Source organism: Sapajus apella, unplaced genomic scaffold (genome assembly GCF_009761245.1).
Source record: "Sapajus apella isolate SASKATOON/1434 unplaced genomic scaffold, GSC_monkey_1.0 scaffold57, whole genome shotgun sequence".
Classification (NCBI taxonomy): domain Eukaryota; kingdom Metazoa; phylum Chordata; class Mammalia; order Primates; family Cebidae; genus Sapajus; species Sapajus apella.
In genome coordinates, this window is record NW_022436997.1 from 12,735,727 (window position 1) to 12,753,582 (window position 17,856).

The 17,856-nt window shown below is 35.4% G+C and overlaps 1 protein-coding gene across 14 annotated transcripts in view; it reads left to right on the top strand.

Annotated features, from left to right (window-relative positions):
- Positions 1 to 17,856, top strand: part of NOL4 (nucleolar protein 4) — a 371,002-nt gene that overhangs the window by 343,665 nt on the left and 9,481 nt on the right. For all 14 annotated transcript variants that reach the window (XM_032245372.1, XM_032245373.1, XM_032245380.1 and 11 more), the window contains one exon: positions 3,407 to 3,587. In XM_032245372.1, coding sequence (XP_032101263.1) covers positions 3,407 to 3,587 — 181 coding nt within the window. The remainder of the gene's footprint in view (positions 1 to 3,406; positions 3,588 to 17,856) is intronic.

The window sequence follows — 17,856 nt, forward strand, 5'->3', positions numbered from 1 at the left end:
TGTGTGTGTTTAAAATATTGTCCTGTGTTTTCCTTTCAATTTTTTGCCTTATTTTTACTTCATATAATATATATATATATATATATGTTTACTTATTTTTATGTATGGGTACACGAGATGTTTTGAGATATGGGCATGCAATGTTAAATAAGCATATCATGGAGAATAGGATATTCATCCCCTCAGTAGTTAATCCTTTGAGTCACAAACAATTCAGATACACTCTTTTAGTTATTTTAAAGCATACATCTAAGTTATTATTGACAATAGTCACCCTGTTGCACATCAAATAATAATTATAATTAAAATAAATGATAGATCTTATTTATTCTTTCTATTTTTGTTTTTACCCATTAACCGCCCCCACCTCCCACCTCACCAGGCCCCCACTACCCTTCCCAGCCTATGGTAACCATCCTTCTACTCTCTATGCCCATAAGTTCAACTCTTTTGATTTTTAGGTCCCACAAATGAGTGAGAACATGCAATGTTTGTCTTTCTCTGCCTGGCTTATCACTTAAGATAATTATCTCCAGTTTCATCCACGTTGTTGCAAATGACTGGATCTCATTCCTTTTTATGTCTGAATAGTACCTCATTGTGTATATGTACCATATTTTCTTTATTCTTTCATCTATTGATGGAATCAGGTTGCTTCCAAATCTTAGCAGTAAGTAAACAATGTTGCAACAAACAAAGGCATGCATATATATTTTTTTGATATATTTATTTTCTTTCTTTTGGATAGATAACCTGCAGTGGGATTGCTGGATCAGATAGTAGCACAATTTTTAGATTTTTGAGGAATCTCCAAACTCTTCCTCATAGTGGTTGTACTAATTTACATTCCCGCCAAGAGTGTACAAGAGTTCTCTTTTCTCCACAATCTTACCAGCATTTATTATTGCCTGTCTTTTGGATATAAGTCATTTTAACTGTGGGTGAGACAATATCTCATTGTAGTTTTGATTTATATTTCTCTGATCATCAGTGATGGTGAGCACCTTTTCATATGCTTGTTCCATCTGTATGTCTTCTTTTCAGAAATGTCTATTCAAATCTTTTGCCCATTTTTAATTAGATTATTAGAATTTTTTCCTAGAGTTGTTTGATCTTATATATTCTGGTTACTAATCCCTGGTCAGATGGGTAGTTTGCAGACATATTCTCCCATTCTGTGGGTTGTCTCTTCCCTTTGTTGATTGTATCCTTTGCTGCGGCGGAGCTTTTTAACTTGATGTGATCCTGTTTGTCCATTTTTGCTTTCATTGTCTGTGCTTATGGGGTGTTAGTATTTCTATTATTTAAATGACAAGAATTTAAATTACAACTAGACATTCTAGTTCAAATTCAGTCAATTCATGTTTGTATTAAATATATCTCAGAGGCATGATTTTTTAAAAAAGTAATGCTTGGAAAATAAATTTATATCAACACTCAAGTTTTTATTAACCTGCATTTTCCTTTCAATTTTTTTTTCTTTTTTTATTTCAGTTTACTTTGAGATACTTTGCTGTTTATTTTACAGTCTTACTATAAATGAAAAGATTCGAAAGCCTATAGATCATGTGTCTCAGGTGTACAGCTCACTATAATGGTCAGAGTTGAATGGATCAGTTAGAGTTGATTCAATCGGAGGAACAAGAGCAAAACCATAACTGTGTTAGGCTGATAATCATGGCAATAATTTCACAATATAAATGGTCACAGTATTTCTCAATAGAACAGCACTACTGTTTCCATAGAGCAAGCTTATTTCATATTTCCTCATTTTTACCTCTCTGGGGCCACAAAAAAAGTGTATTTGAAAGTTACTTGTTCCACTAAACATATACTCAACATTTAAGAGCTGCAAAATGCTTCTGATTGTGACAAAAAACTCTCCCAACAATTCAATAGAAATCTGTTTACAATATTTTCCTATTAACAAAAAGTAAAAAAAAGATGAAGAATGCAGAAGGCAAGTGAATTCATACATGTATGTATTTTAAGTCTCACAAACTCACAGCTGAAGGAGAATTCAATCTGTGTTGCTATTGAAAATATATATAGTTTATTGCAGTTTTATTTCCTCCCAACTTAACATGATTATAAGGATTAAAGAAAATTTTATGAACACTAGCATAGCCTAAAAGTGAACAAAAAAATAAAAAGTTGAAAGGTTTGGATATATTCATGTCCTTCTCAGTCTGTTTTTCTTTTTTTTTTTTTGAGACAGAGTCTCACTCTGTTGCCCAGGCTGGAGTGAAGTGGTGCCATCTCGGCTCACTGCAACCTCCACCTCCTGGTTTCAAGTAATTCTCCTGCCTCAGCCTCCCGAATAGCTGGGATCACAGGCATCTGCCACCACACCTGACTAATTTTCGTATTTTTAGTAGAGACGGGGTTTTACCATCTTGGCCAGGATGGTCTTGAACTCCTGACTTGTTATCCACCTGGCTCGGCCTCCCAAAATCCCACCACGACCAGCCTTCAGTCTGTTTTAGCACATGTAATGGAGTCAGCTTGGAGCTGGCACTGAAATTTTGCTATAAACATAAAATAATATAAATAGAAAGATATACACACACACATACATGGAGAAAGAGAGATGACAGAGAAGAAGAGAAAGGAAGAAAAAAGGCTGCAAAACAGGTTTCAAGAACCCAACATTTATTAAAGGTTTATCTTCCATTGTAATATATCTTCATGCAATTTTTAAAACCTAGTACGTTCTTTTAAACAATTTTTAACTAGAATTTACCCTTCCAGCCATTCCCAAGTGTGTTGTACAGTGCTGTCAGCCACATACACAAGGTTGTGTGGTAGATGCCCAGGACCACCCATCTCCACCCCTTCATAATGGAAACTCTACACTCATAGATGACTCCCCAATAGCTCCTCCTCAAATGTTGAAAACCATCATTCCACTTTATGTTTCTATGACTTTGACTATTTTTGATACTTCATAAGTGGCAGCATGCAATATTTGTTTTTTTGTGGTCGGTTTATCTTACTTAGCGAAATGTCATTTTGTCCATGCTGTAGTACAACAGGGTTTCTTTCTTTTTGAAACTGTATAGTATTCTATTGTATGTATGTACCATATTTTCTTTATTCATTTATCTGTTAATAGATGTTTAGGTTGCTTCCACCTCTTGGTTATTGTGAGTAACTTTCTGCATGTCATTTTCTATTCAGTTGAAAATTTTCAATTGTTCCATCACCAATCTGCCCACATTGTTATTTTGCTTTCCTTGTTTTAGTTTTTAGCAAAGATGTTGAAAATGTGCATATGTGCTTACTTAACAATTCACTATATATTTTTCTATTCAATGCAGGTATGTAGATAACAATAAGACAGCCCTGTTCAAGGTGAAATAGCACAGTGAGTGGATAAATAATGGAATGCTGTCTGTCCTTGCAGGACGAGTCTGCTCCAGCTGACAAACAGTGTAAACCAGAGGCGACCCAGGCCACTTATTCAACATCAGCTGTTCCAGGCTCACAAGATGTGCTGTACATCAATGGAAATGGGACCTACAGTTACCATAGTTACAGAGGGCTAGGAGGGGGACTGCTAAATCTGAATGATGCTTCCAGCAGTGGTGAGTATTTATCATAGATTGTGGTTTTTGGTTGTTTTTTTGGGGGGAGGGAGCGGGGGAGTGGTGGTGAATTTTCTAAATTTGAGAGAAGAAAATGGATAGACTGATAGTAGTGAGTGCCAATCTGCTATTAATAAAAACAAGACAATTTAATACGTAATGATTGTCCCTCTACATGGGTATATCCCACTTTCGTCGTTGTTCCTGAAAGTGGGGGCAGTATTATACAATTGAAAGATTGCTGTTTTATACTAAAGCAAAAAATCTCAACTAGAGAAATAGCAAATGCTTTTTTTCTAAATAGTGATCCATTCTGCCACCAATGCTATGATGTACTGTTCACTAAGAATAATGCACATTATTTCCATGTTCAAAGAGGCTTTTGATTTGAAAAATTTGAAGCACCAGGAACTTTACTGACTTCATGAAACATACGCAGTCATAACTAAGAACACACAAAATGAAACAACACATAGAAACAACAAACTATCTCCAGAAGATAGTTTGTCAATGCCAATGGCATGTTCTATCAGCAGTGTTGTACTGGAGCCTGCTTATACTGACGCTTGGTTGGTAAATTTTTAGGGTATAACACTGGTATTGTCTCCTGTTGTTTTACTTTTGTTTAGTTTTTGCTTTTTTTAGTCACAGAAAAGTAGCTAGGTTGATTGGCCCACAATATTCTTCATTTGGGTACTTTCTTCATCAATTCTAAGAATTCCAAAGTTCTCAGTTTGTAAAATGGCATTATCATATCTATCATTTCTTCATCTTTAAGACATCAAAATAGTCATTCCCTGTAACAGTTTTGGAGCTGCAGAGAAAGGAACTACATACATATGCATAAATCTTGAGAGCTAAAAAGGACATAACAGAAGATCAACATTATATTAGATGCCAGCATCATATCTGAGGGATGATAACTCCAGTTAATCTCAGTTTGAGAATTCTTGATTTTAGGATTTGTAGAGATCTGAGATACGCAGAAGGGAGCGGTAACTTTTGAGCGATCAAATAGAATTAACGTTACATATGATTTAATTTTAAAGTAGATAAAAACAATCAGAATTCAAGCCACTACCAGAGAAACTGGGAAGTATGATGCAGGTTGGCAGGAGAATCAGGAGTGCAAAGATTGAAGGGAAAATGATGTTTCCAGAACCTTTAAAACGAATGTCATTAAAATAACACCATTCATACAGATCATATCACGTTCAAGACAAATATATAAGAAAAAGAATAAAAGAGGATACTTTAGCAGTATTTGAATTTAATTTAAATATTTTGGGGTTCTCACATTCAAATCATTGTAACTTTAAGAGAAGCAAAGTTGTATAAGGTAGAACCAATGACATCAAGAAACTTACAAATCAAAGAGATATATCCTTCCTCTTTTTGTCCATATGTCAAAATCCTTTAAGACTCTGATTAAATACTTTCTAATTTTGCCTCATCATCCTTCCACTCTTTGGAAGATTGACCACTCCCCTGCATATGTCTTTATTCTAATACCTATCTCATTGAATTGTAAGATATATTTTCAAGAAAATTTTGCATTACAGATATGCATTCCTTGAAAGTAGAAATTTCACCTTGTTCACTATTATATCCCTCTAAGTAAGGTCAGACATATAGCAAGTGCTCAATGATATTTGCTTAATAAGTGAATATTTAGAAAAAACAGAATTATGTCAAAAGGAGAAAGACTACAGAAATAATTATGCATCTTGGATGGCAGGAGGGAACGGTTAATCTTAGATAAATCAAAGCAATTGGAGGCAAGAATAATGATTAAACTGAACTTGGGGTTTCTGTGGGTGAAAGAGGAATGCTTCAATTCATTCATCAGTTTATGGGCCTACAGCAGTTTTGGAGTTTTATAAACCCCTGTTTAATTTTGAATGTGATAGCAATAGAAAATCTTGCTCACATTGGAGACTTCCTAGCAAGGAAATATTCTGTCTACCAATGATGCCAGAGTGCCCTTCAAATCCCTCATTAGCCAACCTCCATTTGTTTGGAGCTGGCAAGGGGTTGCACCCAACATCCAAATTTTCAAGTTGGAGTATTATCAAAATGACAGCAGTTACAATCTGTATAAAGAATTTATTCAAATTACCCAACTGAAATGAGAAGCAAGCAAGCAGCCAATCCTCCTGTTATTATCACACCATTTACATAGGACTCTGGACTGCTTTCTTTCTATCAGGAAGTTCACATTGAACTGTCTAAAGAGGGCAATTGTAGTTCACTGCAGTTATTCATTGGATCTCTTGAGTCTAAATTATATGCATAATGCATAAGTTAACTACTGATGTTTCCGCTCTACAAACTCCATGGGGGGAGACATTTCAATTTGTTTTTCAACTCTATTATAAACTGGGCTGATATACAGATCAAAATCTATCAAGACCAAATTGTAGTAATAATGACCATAATCACTAACATTTGTATGGCAATTTCTAGTTTTCCCAACTCTTTACATTCATTAGCTTCCTTGCTCTTCATTAATATTTGGGGTTTTGGCTTTAATGATTCTTTGGCTCAGATCCTTTAATTATGAGCGTAAGGAAACTTGGCCATAAGATTCACCATCACACTAGAACTGGTTTATAGTGGTGTGACTGGCTGTGTATGTTGATAGTGCCAGACACCAGCATTCAGAAACATATTTTACATCTGAAATGTTCAAAGGAGCATTTTTATTCATTCACTGCCTTCACTTCTTACCTCCCTTTTTACTTTTTTTTTTTTTTTTTTTTTTTTTTAGATGGAGTCTTGCTCTGTCACCAGGCTGGAGTGCAGTGGCACAATCTCACCTCACTGCAACCTACGCCTCCTGGGTTCAAGCGTTTCTTCTGCCTCAGCCTCCTGAGTAGCTAGGACCACAGGCACGTGCCATCAAGCCCAGATAATGTTTTTTGTATTTTTAGTAGAAACGGGGTTTCGCCTTATTGGCCAGAATGGTCTCGATCTCTTAACCTCATTATCCGCCCACCTCGGACTCCCAAAGTGCTGGGATTACAGGCGTGAGCCACCGCACCCGGCCCCTTTTACTTTTCAATCCGCTATAAACACCTTCTCCCCACCGTTTTGCTGAAACTGATCTGGCCAAGTTTATAGTGACTCCACTTTCTGCCAAACAAAAGATGGATTTTTGCTCTTTACTTGACTATATTTCTTAATCACATTTGAATCTATTGATGATTATAACCTTAAAATGACTACTCTCTTGGAAGCTATGCTTATTTTACTTCTTAGGGGATCTTGACTAAATCCAAATGAGCATGGGGATAATCAGTTGGAGTTAAGGATGTCTTCTTAAAGTGTGTTCTGTTTTTCTCTTAATACCATAGAGAGCACAATATTGGAAGAAGGGAAATGGTTCGTATCAAACATTTCAAAAAAATATCTTGAAATATGTAAATTCTTGATATACACAATTTCTCATGGTACCTTGTGCTTCTCAGATCATTTTTTCTCTTGCTGCCTTTCTAGACTTTTCTTTTCTACTCATGCACTTCCATCCTGCGATTCTCTCAACATCTCATACTTTTCCCTTTAATCCTTGTGTTCTGCACAATAACCAAGATAGAACTCATAACTCTTATAACTTCAAATAGAAAATATTCCCGAATGTGCATAACGACCCTAATCTTTTCTATAAATTTCAGATTTTGTATACAGTTCTCTACCAGATAGCATGATCTAGACATCCAGAGAAATCTAATATTTGATATCCAAGAAAATGAATTCTTCATCCCCACGCATACTATTACCTGTCTCTGGGGTTATCTCATGCTGAGATACCCTCTCCCTTGCACATGACTCATATCAGTTATTATGCTCCCTATGATATTTTTTCTGTTTGCCTCACTCATTTTCTGGCTAAATTTTTTCCAATATGTTTCCATGCTACTCTAAGCATATCTCTTATTATTTAACCTGTCATGTGCTCCTTTCTAAACTATAGACTATGCACAAGGAGAGGTAGGATGACATTTTTAAAACTATCTTACCACCAAATGTTACTAGGTAACTGAGTGTTCAATAAATATTAAATGGATACATGAATGACTGAGTGAAATAAATTGCTCCAATAAAATACTATGCCTCTTAAGGGATCTTGACTAAATCCAACTGAGCATGGAAATAATCAGTGTAAGTTAAGGATGTCTTCTTAAAGTTTGTTCTCTTTTTCTCTTAATACCCTGGAGAGCACAATATTGGAAGAAGGGACATGTTTTATATCAAACATTCCAGAGAAATATCTTGAAATATATAAATTTTGCTTTGAAATCTATCTTGCTTAAACCACTATCTCAGGAAAGAAATGTTTGCCATAATTAACCAGGGTCATAGGAAAACATGCTTTCCTTCTTTAGCTTATACACTTAATAACTTCTTCTGGTTCACTAACCATATGCAAAGATGTAATGCAGATGTGAGGGGAAGGGACCATTGTTATCCTGCTCCAGGAGACCGGCTGGATGTTTCTGTTTTGTGCAAAACACATAAAGTCTATTATGTAAAACTTTGTAGATAATAATTTTATAAAATATAGCCTAAAAGTAATTCACAGAAGCTAAGCAATCCCCCATGGTGAATTTGTATGACCTTTACACAATTGGAAGATCTGCATGGTGGTAACATATTGTATGAAGAAAAATGACTGTGTGATCTAATTGAAGTAAACATAATTGGAATTATACAGTTATTATATCTCCAGGTAGGTCCAATGAAACCTGAGTGAGTTGTTGAAGCACATTCTGCAGCACACAGTGAAGCTTTGTTTATAAAAGAAGCAATGTGTTATATTTAGGAATTTTTCCCACCAATTTGCAACTTGCTGAAGGTCTCCCACCTGTGTTTCCTTGATGACCTGATAAAGTATTTTCCTATTTCCTATTATTCTTTTTCTTTCAAATATAAATTTATGTAGGTCTGTGCTATCTAACATTATCGTCACTATCCATATGTGGCTATTGAAATTAAAATTAAACAAAATTCAAAATTTAGTTCCTCCGCTGGGATCCATTTCAAGTTTTCAACAGCCAAAATAGTGAGAGGCTACTGATTTAACAACACAGAGAAACATTTCCATCATCACAGAAATTTCAACTGGACAATGCTGATTCCAAACTGAACTCTTTTCACCTATTCACATTATTGTATTGGCCTTTGGGTCGTTTTGTCATTGCAGAATACCGTTTCTACATTTATTCCATCAGATTCTTTGTATCTAATCATTTATCATATATCATTCACTCCCCAATGAGATAAATGGGGTCAATGAACAACATTACAGAAACTTAATTCTGATTCTTAAATAGTAATGCTTTTAATTCAAACTGCCTGGCTTCTAAATAACTTCTGGTCACTTTAAGGTTCTGAGAAGAACTAATCCCTGTATGAGTTATAATGTAGGCATTGAAAGCCACTTTGGCATAGGCAAGGATTACTTGAAAACTAGAAACAAAAGAAATTTTAAAAGAATTTAATTTTGACAGAATTTGAAATTGTGTGATATTGAAGGAAAGGAGGCTTAAACTCAAGATATTTGAATTGTGACCACATTTTTGACACTGAGCTCATTCTTTGTTTCCAGATTTTCCACAAATAGTATGACAATGATCTATAATTTGATTGAGATTGTGAATTATTTATACAGATATATATTGCGACACATAGAGATTCAGAGAGATGATGCTTATTTGTAAATGTTAATGATTTAAAAGTATGTTAATTATTTGCTAAAAATTAAATTAAAATTATGTGAAAAATTATCTGCAAATATAATTAAGCATCTTTCAGTTTATCTGGCTGAGCCCTCAAATCTTTCACTGGTTTTCTACAGGTTGGAGAGCCTCCAAGAAAGGCTCTGAAAAGGGAAGTGAGTGACCCTGTGTGTTCCCTGAACTATGCAGCACTTGTAATTGGTCTTATAGTTCAACATTGATCAGGCTTTTCTGGCAGCAGCTTCCTAAAAGCCTTTTCTCTAACTGTACAGTAAAATGGATCTTTACATACTCTTAAGAGCCTCATGGGAATTTTGTGTTGTTCCTACTCACTGAAGGGAAGGAATGAAAAGAAGACCCCATTAGTATCCTGGGACCTTCCTTCTTGAATCTGCTAGTAAACTGTTTAGGGTCTTTCCAGGTGACATGGGCTCATTATGGTTGGCTTGGGTTGTTTTCTTTAAACAGCCTCCTTTGAACTTTGACCCATCCTCTGGGGAGCTATCTGAACAAGCCAGTTAAATATCACTAACCTCACCATCCCTCTGCCACTTAGAAAGGGGTTCTCCTGGGGAGTTCAGAATGTTCTGTTTTTTCAGGAAGTCAGAAATCTCATTCTTTATATGGAAATTGAGCTAGCCATTGTCCACGTGCCCCTTTCCTGGGCTCAAGTACTAATGGACCTTCCAGAAAAGGAACCAAGCCTGTTTGCCTACCTCCACTAAAGATCTTGAGTCTGTCTACTTGAATCATTCCAATAGTGTAATAATGTCTGCTTGAATCATTTCAAGAGTGTAGTCATGATAGATGTGCCTTAGTTTTCACCTCTTCATAAAATTTTCAACCTTTGAGCATGATTACAATTATAATGCTAACATCTTCTTTTGCGATTTCAAGGAACAAGTTAATTTTTAATTGTCATTTGGCTCTTAGCTCACTTAAAAATGCTTTTTCTGAAAACCCTCTTTTCATCCATGAACGATTGCTATAACTAGTGGAAGTAGATACATTTGGATGTGAGTCCACCCAGTGCAAGTTTTGCCTCCTGAGTTGCTATTTGGTCCATTCATTAAAATTCAGAATTAAAACTGATTACAGAATTAAATCTGTGATGATGAACATTCCCCCCAACATCTAAATGACCACAGAGAGAAATAAATTATTTCTTATAATTTAAATCTATTAGGAAATATAATCCTCTTGTGTGTTCTGAATGGATCTAAAAGTAGCTTGTACAGTATTCTGAATTTAGGATTTTTTTGTGTGTGTCTATTTCTGATGATAGGTTACTATGTCTTTTCTGTTCTTTGGAACAATATTACAAGAATAATTTTTTTATATTTTGTTTCTGAAAACATATTTATGAGCACAGTTTATCCATAATTGTGAAGAAGGTCATACTATGTTTATTTTCATCATGTTTTTTCAAATCAGACATATGTTTTGTGCATTTATAATATACTAAGTGCTCTGTATTCACATCCTTTAAAAGCCATTCTTCATGCATCACTCTGTCCACCTGTGGTCTGTTCCCATGATTTCTTCTGTTTCTTGTAAAATATTAAAAATCTGTTTTCTTCAGCAATATAATATATCAGCAGTAACTATGTTGTACAGTAGATTTCTTGAACTTACTCCTCTAATCTAACTGTAAACGGCACTGTTTTGCCAACATCTCCCCAATATTCCCTCCCTACCCACTATTCACCCCAGCCTCTGGCAACCACCATTCCACTCTCTACTGTGAGATCAAAATCTTTAGATTCCACATATGAGTGAGATCATAAGCATCTGTCTTTCTGTGCCTGGTTTACTTCTGTTAATGTAATGTCCTTCTTGAAAACTACTAAGCAAGTAGATGTAAAATATTCTCACTACAAAATGATACCTAGGTGAGGTAATGCTTTTGTTAATTAGCTAGATTTAACCATTCCACAATGTATATATACTTCAAAACCTCATATTGTTAATGATAAATACATACAATTTTATGCCAATTTAAGAAGTAAATTTGAAAAAAAATACTAATTCACTTTCTAAGCAACTTAATGACAAAGGTGAGAAATGAGGAGACAGGCATTAACATTAATGGGTATCCATCAACCCTGCTATCCCTCACATACAAGAAAATAAGCTGTCTAGGCTCACAAAAATGAGTGTGCTTAATTTTTAAACATCTGGATGTTTGATGAAGCAATGTAAATATTTGATAAGAAATCACTAAGTAAAGGCAGATCCGTGTGTTCTACATCTAAGTACAGACCCTTAAAATTTTCTATTCCTCAAAATTGTAATTTTACCTTCATGGCTTATTGACTAATAGGATAAAAGAAGCAGCTATTTCAGTGTAAATACTCTACAATTTATATGAGTCACAGTTTCCTTTATTGTTTTGGATGATTGTAGATTAAATGTGGATTTTTTAAAATATGCAGAATAGCCATGCATATTTAAAAAAATAATTATAGGCTACTATTTGCTGACCTTTGGTTTAGTTTAATGATTCAGCTTAGTTATAGTCTACTATTTGCCAGACTTCTATCATTTATTCTTTTACAAAGTTAGTGCTAGTTTTTCTCTTCTTCACCTTACATTATTAGACTCTAAGAGCAAAAAGGATGCTCTAGAGGTAGCAAGATCTACCTACCTGAATTTCATCCCTGCTACCAAAGCAACAAATATTAAAATTACCTTGTCTATAAACCACGTAAACCTCTTAATATGTAAATTGATTAAAATTTGCTGAGTCTCCTTTGACATAAAGTAAAACAGAGCAATCTCTGAGAAGTTTAAAAACAAACGGATCAAACTTAAACCATCTTGTGTGTACTTTGTCCTATAAATATACAACTTATAAATATGAACTTTTATAGTATCTATGTAAATATCATATATGCCATAAGACTATTTTTACAATTATTATCTACTTACAGTAAAATTTGAAGGAAAATAGGTGAATGCAGATGATATATCATAGGTACCTACATATTTGTTAGGTTATTGATGGTGATAGGAAGCAGCAAAAGCAGGCAATTTTTTAATGCTATACTTTAAAACAGTGAGACAAATTATTTCACAACACCTTAAGAAAGTTTTACTAAAAAAATGTTTTCCAGTATAATAATGACTAAACTGAGGTTTGTATTGGACTTTTACAATATGATTTTAATGTATTACAATATACTTAGCTATCAATTTCATTGTTAATTACTAATAATCTCAGTTCAAGAGGAGCTAATGCTTCACTAATTCATGTGTCTTACCTTATGAACCATAAGTGTGTCTGTTATAGTTTTTTGTCATTCTAAGTTTTTAAATGAGTGGAATAAACTACCAAATTTAATCACTCTGGGATAAATGTGTGTGTGTGTGTGTGTGTGTGTGTGTGTGTGTGTTTGTGTATACAGGGATTTAAAATATTTTATATCATTAAGCATATTGAGTAAAAAGCAACTCCTATTAAATCTTGTATTGTGGTAACAGGCATCTATGTTACAGTGGACATGTCTTTGTAATTATCTCAAAACATTGAAAGTGGTATAGAATACCTTCCCTTTGGGATATTGTAAGGGAATTCTCTTGAATAAGGTATATGAATGTGATGGTTAATTTAATGTGTCAACTTCACTGGGCTATAAGCTGCCCAACATTTGGCCAACCATTTTTCTGGATATGTCTGTTAGATTGTTTCTGTATGAGACTAACATTTGAATCAGACTGGGCTCAGTGACTCACACCTATAATCCTAGCACTTTGGGAGACTGAGGTGGGTAGTTTGCTTGAGCCCAGATGTGCAAAACCAGCCTGAGCAACATAGCAAATCCCCATTTCTGCAAAACAAAACAAAACAAAATTAGCCAGATATAGTGGCATGGTCTATAGTCCCAGATACTTGGGAGGCTGAGGTGGGAGGATTGCTTGAGCCCTGGAGGACAAAGTTGCAGTGAATCATGATCATGCCACTCCACACCAGCCTAGGCAACAGAGCAAGTCTCTCTCTCTCAAAATTAAAAAAAAACAAACAAAAAACAATAGACTGAGTAAAGCATATTGCTCTTCCTAGTATAAATGGATATCATTCCACCAATTGCAGACCTGAGTAGGGCAAAAAATGTTGAGTAAGAGGGAATTCTCCTGCCTGACTGCTTGAGCTAAGACATTGGCCTTTTTTCACTTTTGGAGTCAAACTGACATACAGTATTAGTTCTTCTTGGTCCTTGAGCCTGCTGGCTCTTGGACTAGGAGTCAGCTCTCTTGGATCTGAGGTGTTCACACTCAAAATGGAACTACACAACTGGCACTCCTATATCTCTAGCTTCCTGAATACAGATCTTGGGACTTTTCAATCTAAATAGTTGCATGCATCAATTCCACATATATATGGAATTGTATTCCGCATATATATGGAATTGTATGTTAGAGTCTTAACTTTCCAGGGATTTCTAAGGATTAGTATGAATTGTGGTAAGCAATGGTCTTAATAAGATTTCCTCCAAAATGTCCTGCAGGAACATTAGACATTTGTTTTATTCTTTTACATGTTTATTTTATTTCACTTTTAAGGAAACAGAAAATCAATAAGCTGTAATTTTTTTATGTCAGTTGTAAAATTTATCTGTACATTTGTGTTTATTTAATCTATTTCCAGAAATATGGGAAGACTCTTTAAAGATATACATTAAATGTTCTAGCTTTGTTAGAGCACTGATAACTCAAGAAAATAGTAAAAATTTACTAATGAATTTGAACTTGAACACAGGTTTCATCTCCAAATGATGAAATCTCATTTAATATACAGATAAAAATTATGCAGCACACAGCTATATGATACTAAGATCAGCAAGTGGAAAACCTGGGTTCAAATCTTAATGTAGAAACTTCCAACCTATGTGAATTTAGACAAACCATTAATCCTCTATGGTATTTACAAGTTCCTTGTCTATTTTTCAGCTTGTTGAAATAGGAGAAGTGACATTAAATTAAGAATGGTGGCAGAGTACAATCCATAAGATTTTCTTAACAGTGGCCAGAGAACCCAATGGTCTAAGCAACTGTGATATTTTTTGACCTCATGGGCTTGCTGAAGAATAATAAATCAATGCTTTGTTTTATCTGGTTTTAAGAATTGCTTCCTGTTATTTTAAAATGTATACATGTATGTAAATATATACATAAACAAATAATACAATAAATCACTCTGTCCTTATGTAGTATGTTTGTTCAGCTTAAGTTAAAAAGTAACTCTTCTCTCTACTGTAGTATTTGCATCTTTTCCCAGAAGCCAAAAATTGCCTGGAAACAGAAGCATGCTAGGAGTCTTTCCCTTTACTGATTTTTAAAACTACTGGGACAGTGATTCTCACTTTAGGTTATCATGTGATTTATCAAAGAATTAGTCAGGTCTCCACAAAGCACTGAATTTGAAGCTTGGGTAGAAAGGTCATTTACTGAATAAACTCAGGCAGTTTACATAGCCGAGTACTGGGAATTAGCAAATACAAGTAGAAGAAAGATTAGAAAGGCCAATGTGGCAAATAAATGCTTCTCTTTAAATTGACTGTGTAGGAAAAAAAACCGTTAAATAGAAAGCAAAAGTGCTGAGATGTTCAACAGCAATTTTTCCCTCCTTTTTTAAAACAAGATGAATTTAGATCAAAAAAAAAAAAAAAAGTAAAACACAAATGGATCAAAACAATGGGAAAAAAAGATTTTAAAATGTTTAATTGGTATAAAAATTTAGAATTTAAGAATGCAGGTTCAGGAGATTTGAGTTTTGAAGTACTTAATTTTTTAAATGTGTGAGAGACTGATATTTACAGCCTTCAATTAAAATTAATCTTTGAAGTAAACAATCAAAATTGCCCTCAAATCAGTCCAGGACTATATTATTAAGTAGATCTAATTTAACCCGCAAATGTTGTCAATGTTTGATCCTTAGCTTTGCTAGAAAGAGGACTTACAGTTTTGTTAGGGGGAGTACAATCTATAAGGTTCTCCTTTCTCCCTTTCATAATGTCTTAAATAGTTGGCCTACACAGTGATACATATCTTGCTTTTTGTATTCCCTTAAGTACAGGTACAATATGTGTCTTAGCAACTTATTACTTTGTAGAAAAGTATAAAATTTATTGGTAACCTAATGTTGATTAATCAGTGTTTACTAAATAAAGAAGTATAAACTCAATGACATCAAGAGGAGTTAAGTATTTGAAAGCACAATCATATTAGGGTTACAGTTAGACCTAACTAGTTCGAAAATGAATTCAGTTTGGCATAGACTACAGAAGAGACAAATATTTACCACTAAACTGTAGTATCAATCTGTTCCCTAATCAAAGGGCAAGTTCTCTGAAAATGGAGAGTTTTCAGACCTTATACTTACATCCCACATTTTGTTCTGTTGTAATCCACTATTTGTTAAAGGACAAATTCTCAGGTGGATGCATAAATAAGAAGAACTTCTTTCTTGATGGAAGAGACCAAGATAAAATACAATCTTGCAGAAGTATTGTAAGAATTTTTATGTGAGTGTATGTATGACATTACAGCTGTCCCTCTGTGTCAGTGGGCTCCATATCTCCAGAATGAACCAATAGCAGATCAAAAATATTGGGAAAAAAATCAAAAGTAACAATACAGCAATAAAAATAATATGGATGAAAACATACAGCATAACAACTATTTACCTAGTATTTACATTATGTTAAGAATTATAAGTAATCTAGCGATGATATTAAGTTTACCAGAGGATGTACACTGATTATATGCAAATACTGTGTCACTTCATATAAAGGACTTGAGTATCCTGGATTTTAGTATCCTGTAATCAAGTCCCCAAGCATACTAGGGACCACTGTAATTGGCTTTAAGACAAAAGTTGTGGGGAATTAAATATTTATTACCTAATAATGAGAGGAACTGTTCATCAGAAGGTAACAATTGTCTAGGTACTATTGATATGGTTTGGCTCCATGTCCCCACCCAAATCTCATCCCGAATTGTAATCCCCATAATAACTACATGTCGAGGGAGGGACAAGATGGGAGGTGGTTAAATCATGGGGGTTGTTTCCCTTACGCTGTTCTCATGAAGGTTAGTGAGTTCTTATGAGATCTGATGGTCTTATTAGTGTTTGACAACTTCTCCTTCATGCACCCTTTCTCATCTGCCACCATATAAGATGTGCCAACTTCCCATTCTGCCATGATTGTAAGTTTCCTGAGGCCTCCCCAGGCATGGAAAATTGTGAGTCAGTTGAACCTCTTTCCTTAATAAATTCCCCAGTCTCAGGCATTTCTTTATAGCAGTGTGAGAATAGACTAATATAGGAAATTGGTACTACCAATAGTGGTACACTGCTATAAAGATAAACTGAAAATGTGGGAGCAACTTTGCAACTGGGTAAGGAGCAGAGGTTGGAACACTTTGGAGGTCTCAGAAGAAGATAGGAAGATGTGGAAAAGTTTGGAACTTCCTAGAGACTTGTTGAATGGTTTTGACCAAAATGCTGATAATGATGTGAACAATGAAGTCCAAGTTGAGGTGGTCTCATATGGAGATGAGGAACTTCTTGGGAACTGGAGAAAAGGTTACTCTTGCTATGCTGGTGGCAATTTGCCCCTGCCCTAGATCCGTGGAACTTTGAACTTGAGATAGATGATCTGAAATCAGAACTTATGTTTAAAAGGGAAACAGAACATAAAACTTTGAAAATTTTACAGCCTCGCAATGAGATGGAAAAGAAAAACCCATTTCTGGGGCAAAATTCAAGCCAGCTACAGAAATTTACATATGTAATGAGGAGCAGAGTGTTAATAACAAGACAATGGGGAAAATATCTCCAGGGCAGGTCAGAGATCTTGGCAGCAGTCTCTCCCATCATAGGTTTGGAGGTCCAGGAGGAACAAATGGAACACAGGCCCAGGACCTTGCTGCTGTGTGCAACCTTGAGACTTGGTGCCCTGTGTCCCAGCAACTTCAGCTCCAGCTGTGGCTAAAAGGGGCCAAGGTAAAGCTTTAGCCATTGCTACATAGGATACAATTCCCAAGCCTCAGTGGCTTCCACATGGCATTGGGCCTGATGGAATACAGAAGTCAAGAACTGAGGTTTGGGAACCTCTGCCTAGATTTTGGAGGATGTATGGAAACACGTGGATGTCCAGGTAGAAGTCTGCTGCTGGGATGGAACCCTCATGGAGAACCTCATCTAGGGCTGTGTGGAAGAGAAATGTGGACTCGCAGTCCCCACACAGAGTCCCCACTGGGTCACCGCCTAGAAGAGAACCACTGTCCTCCAGACCCCAGAATGGTAGATCCACTGATCTACCAGCTTGCACCATGTGCCTGGAAAAGCCATAGTCATTCAATGCTAGCACATGAGGGAGATACCCAAGGCCATGAGAGACCACCCTTGCATCAGCATGCCCCAGATGTGAGACATGAGTCAAAGGAGATCATTTCAGAGCTTTAAGATGTAATGACTGCCCCACTGGGTTTCAGATTTGCATAGGGCCTATAGCCTCTTTGTTTTG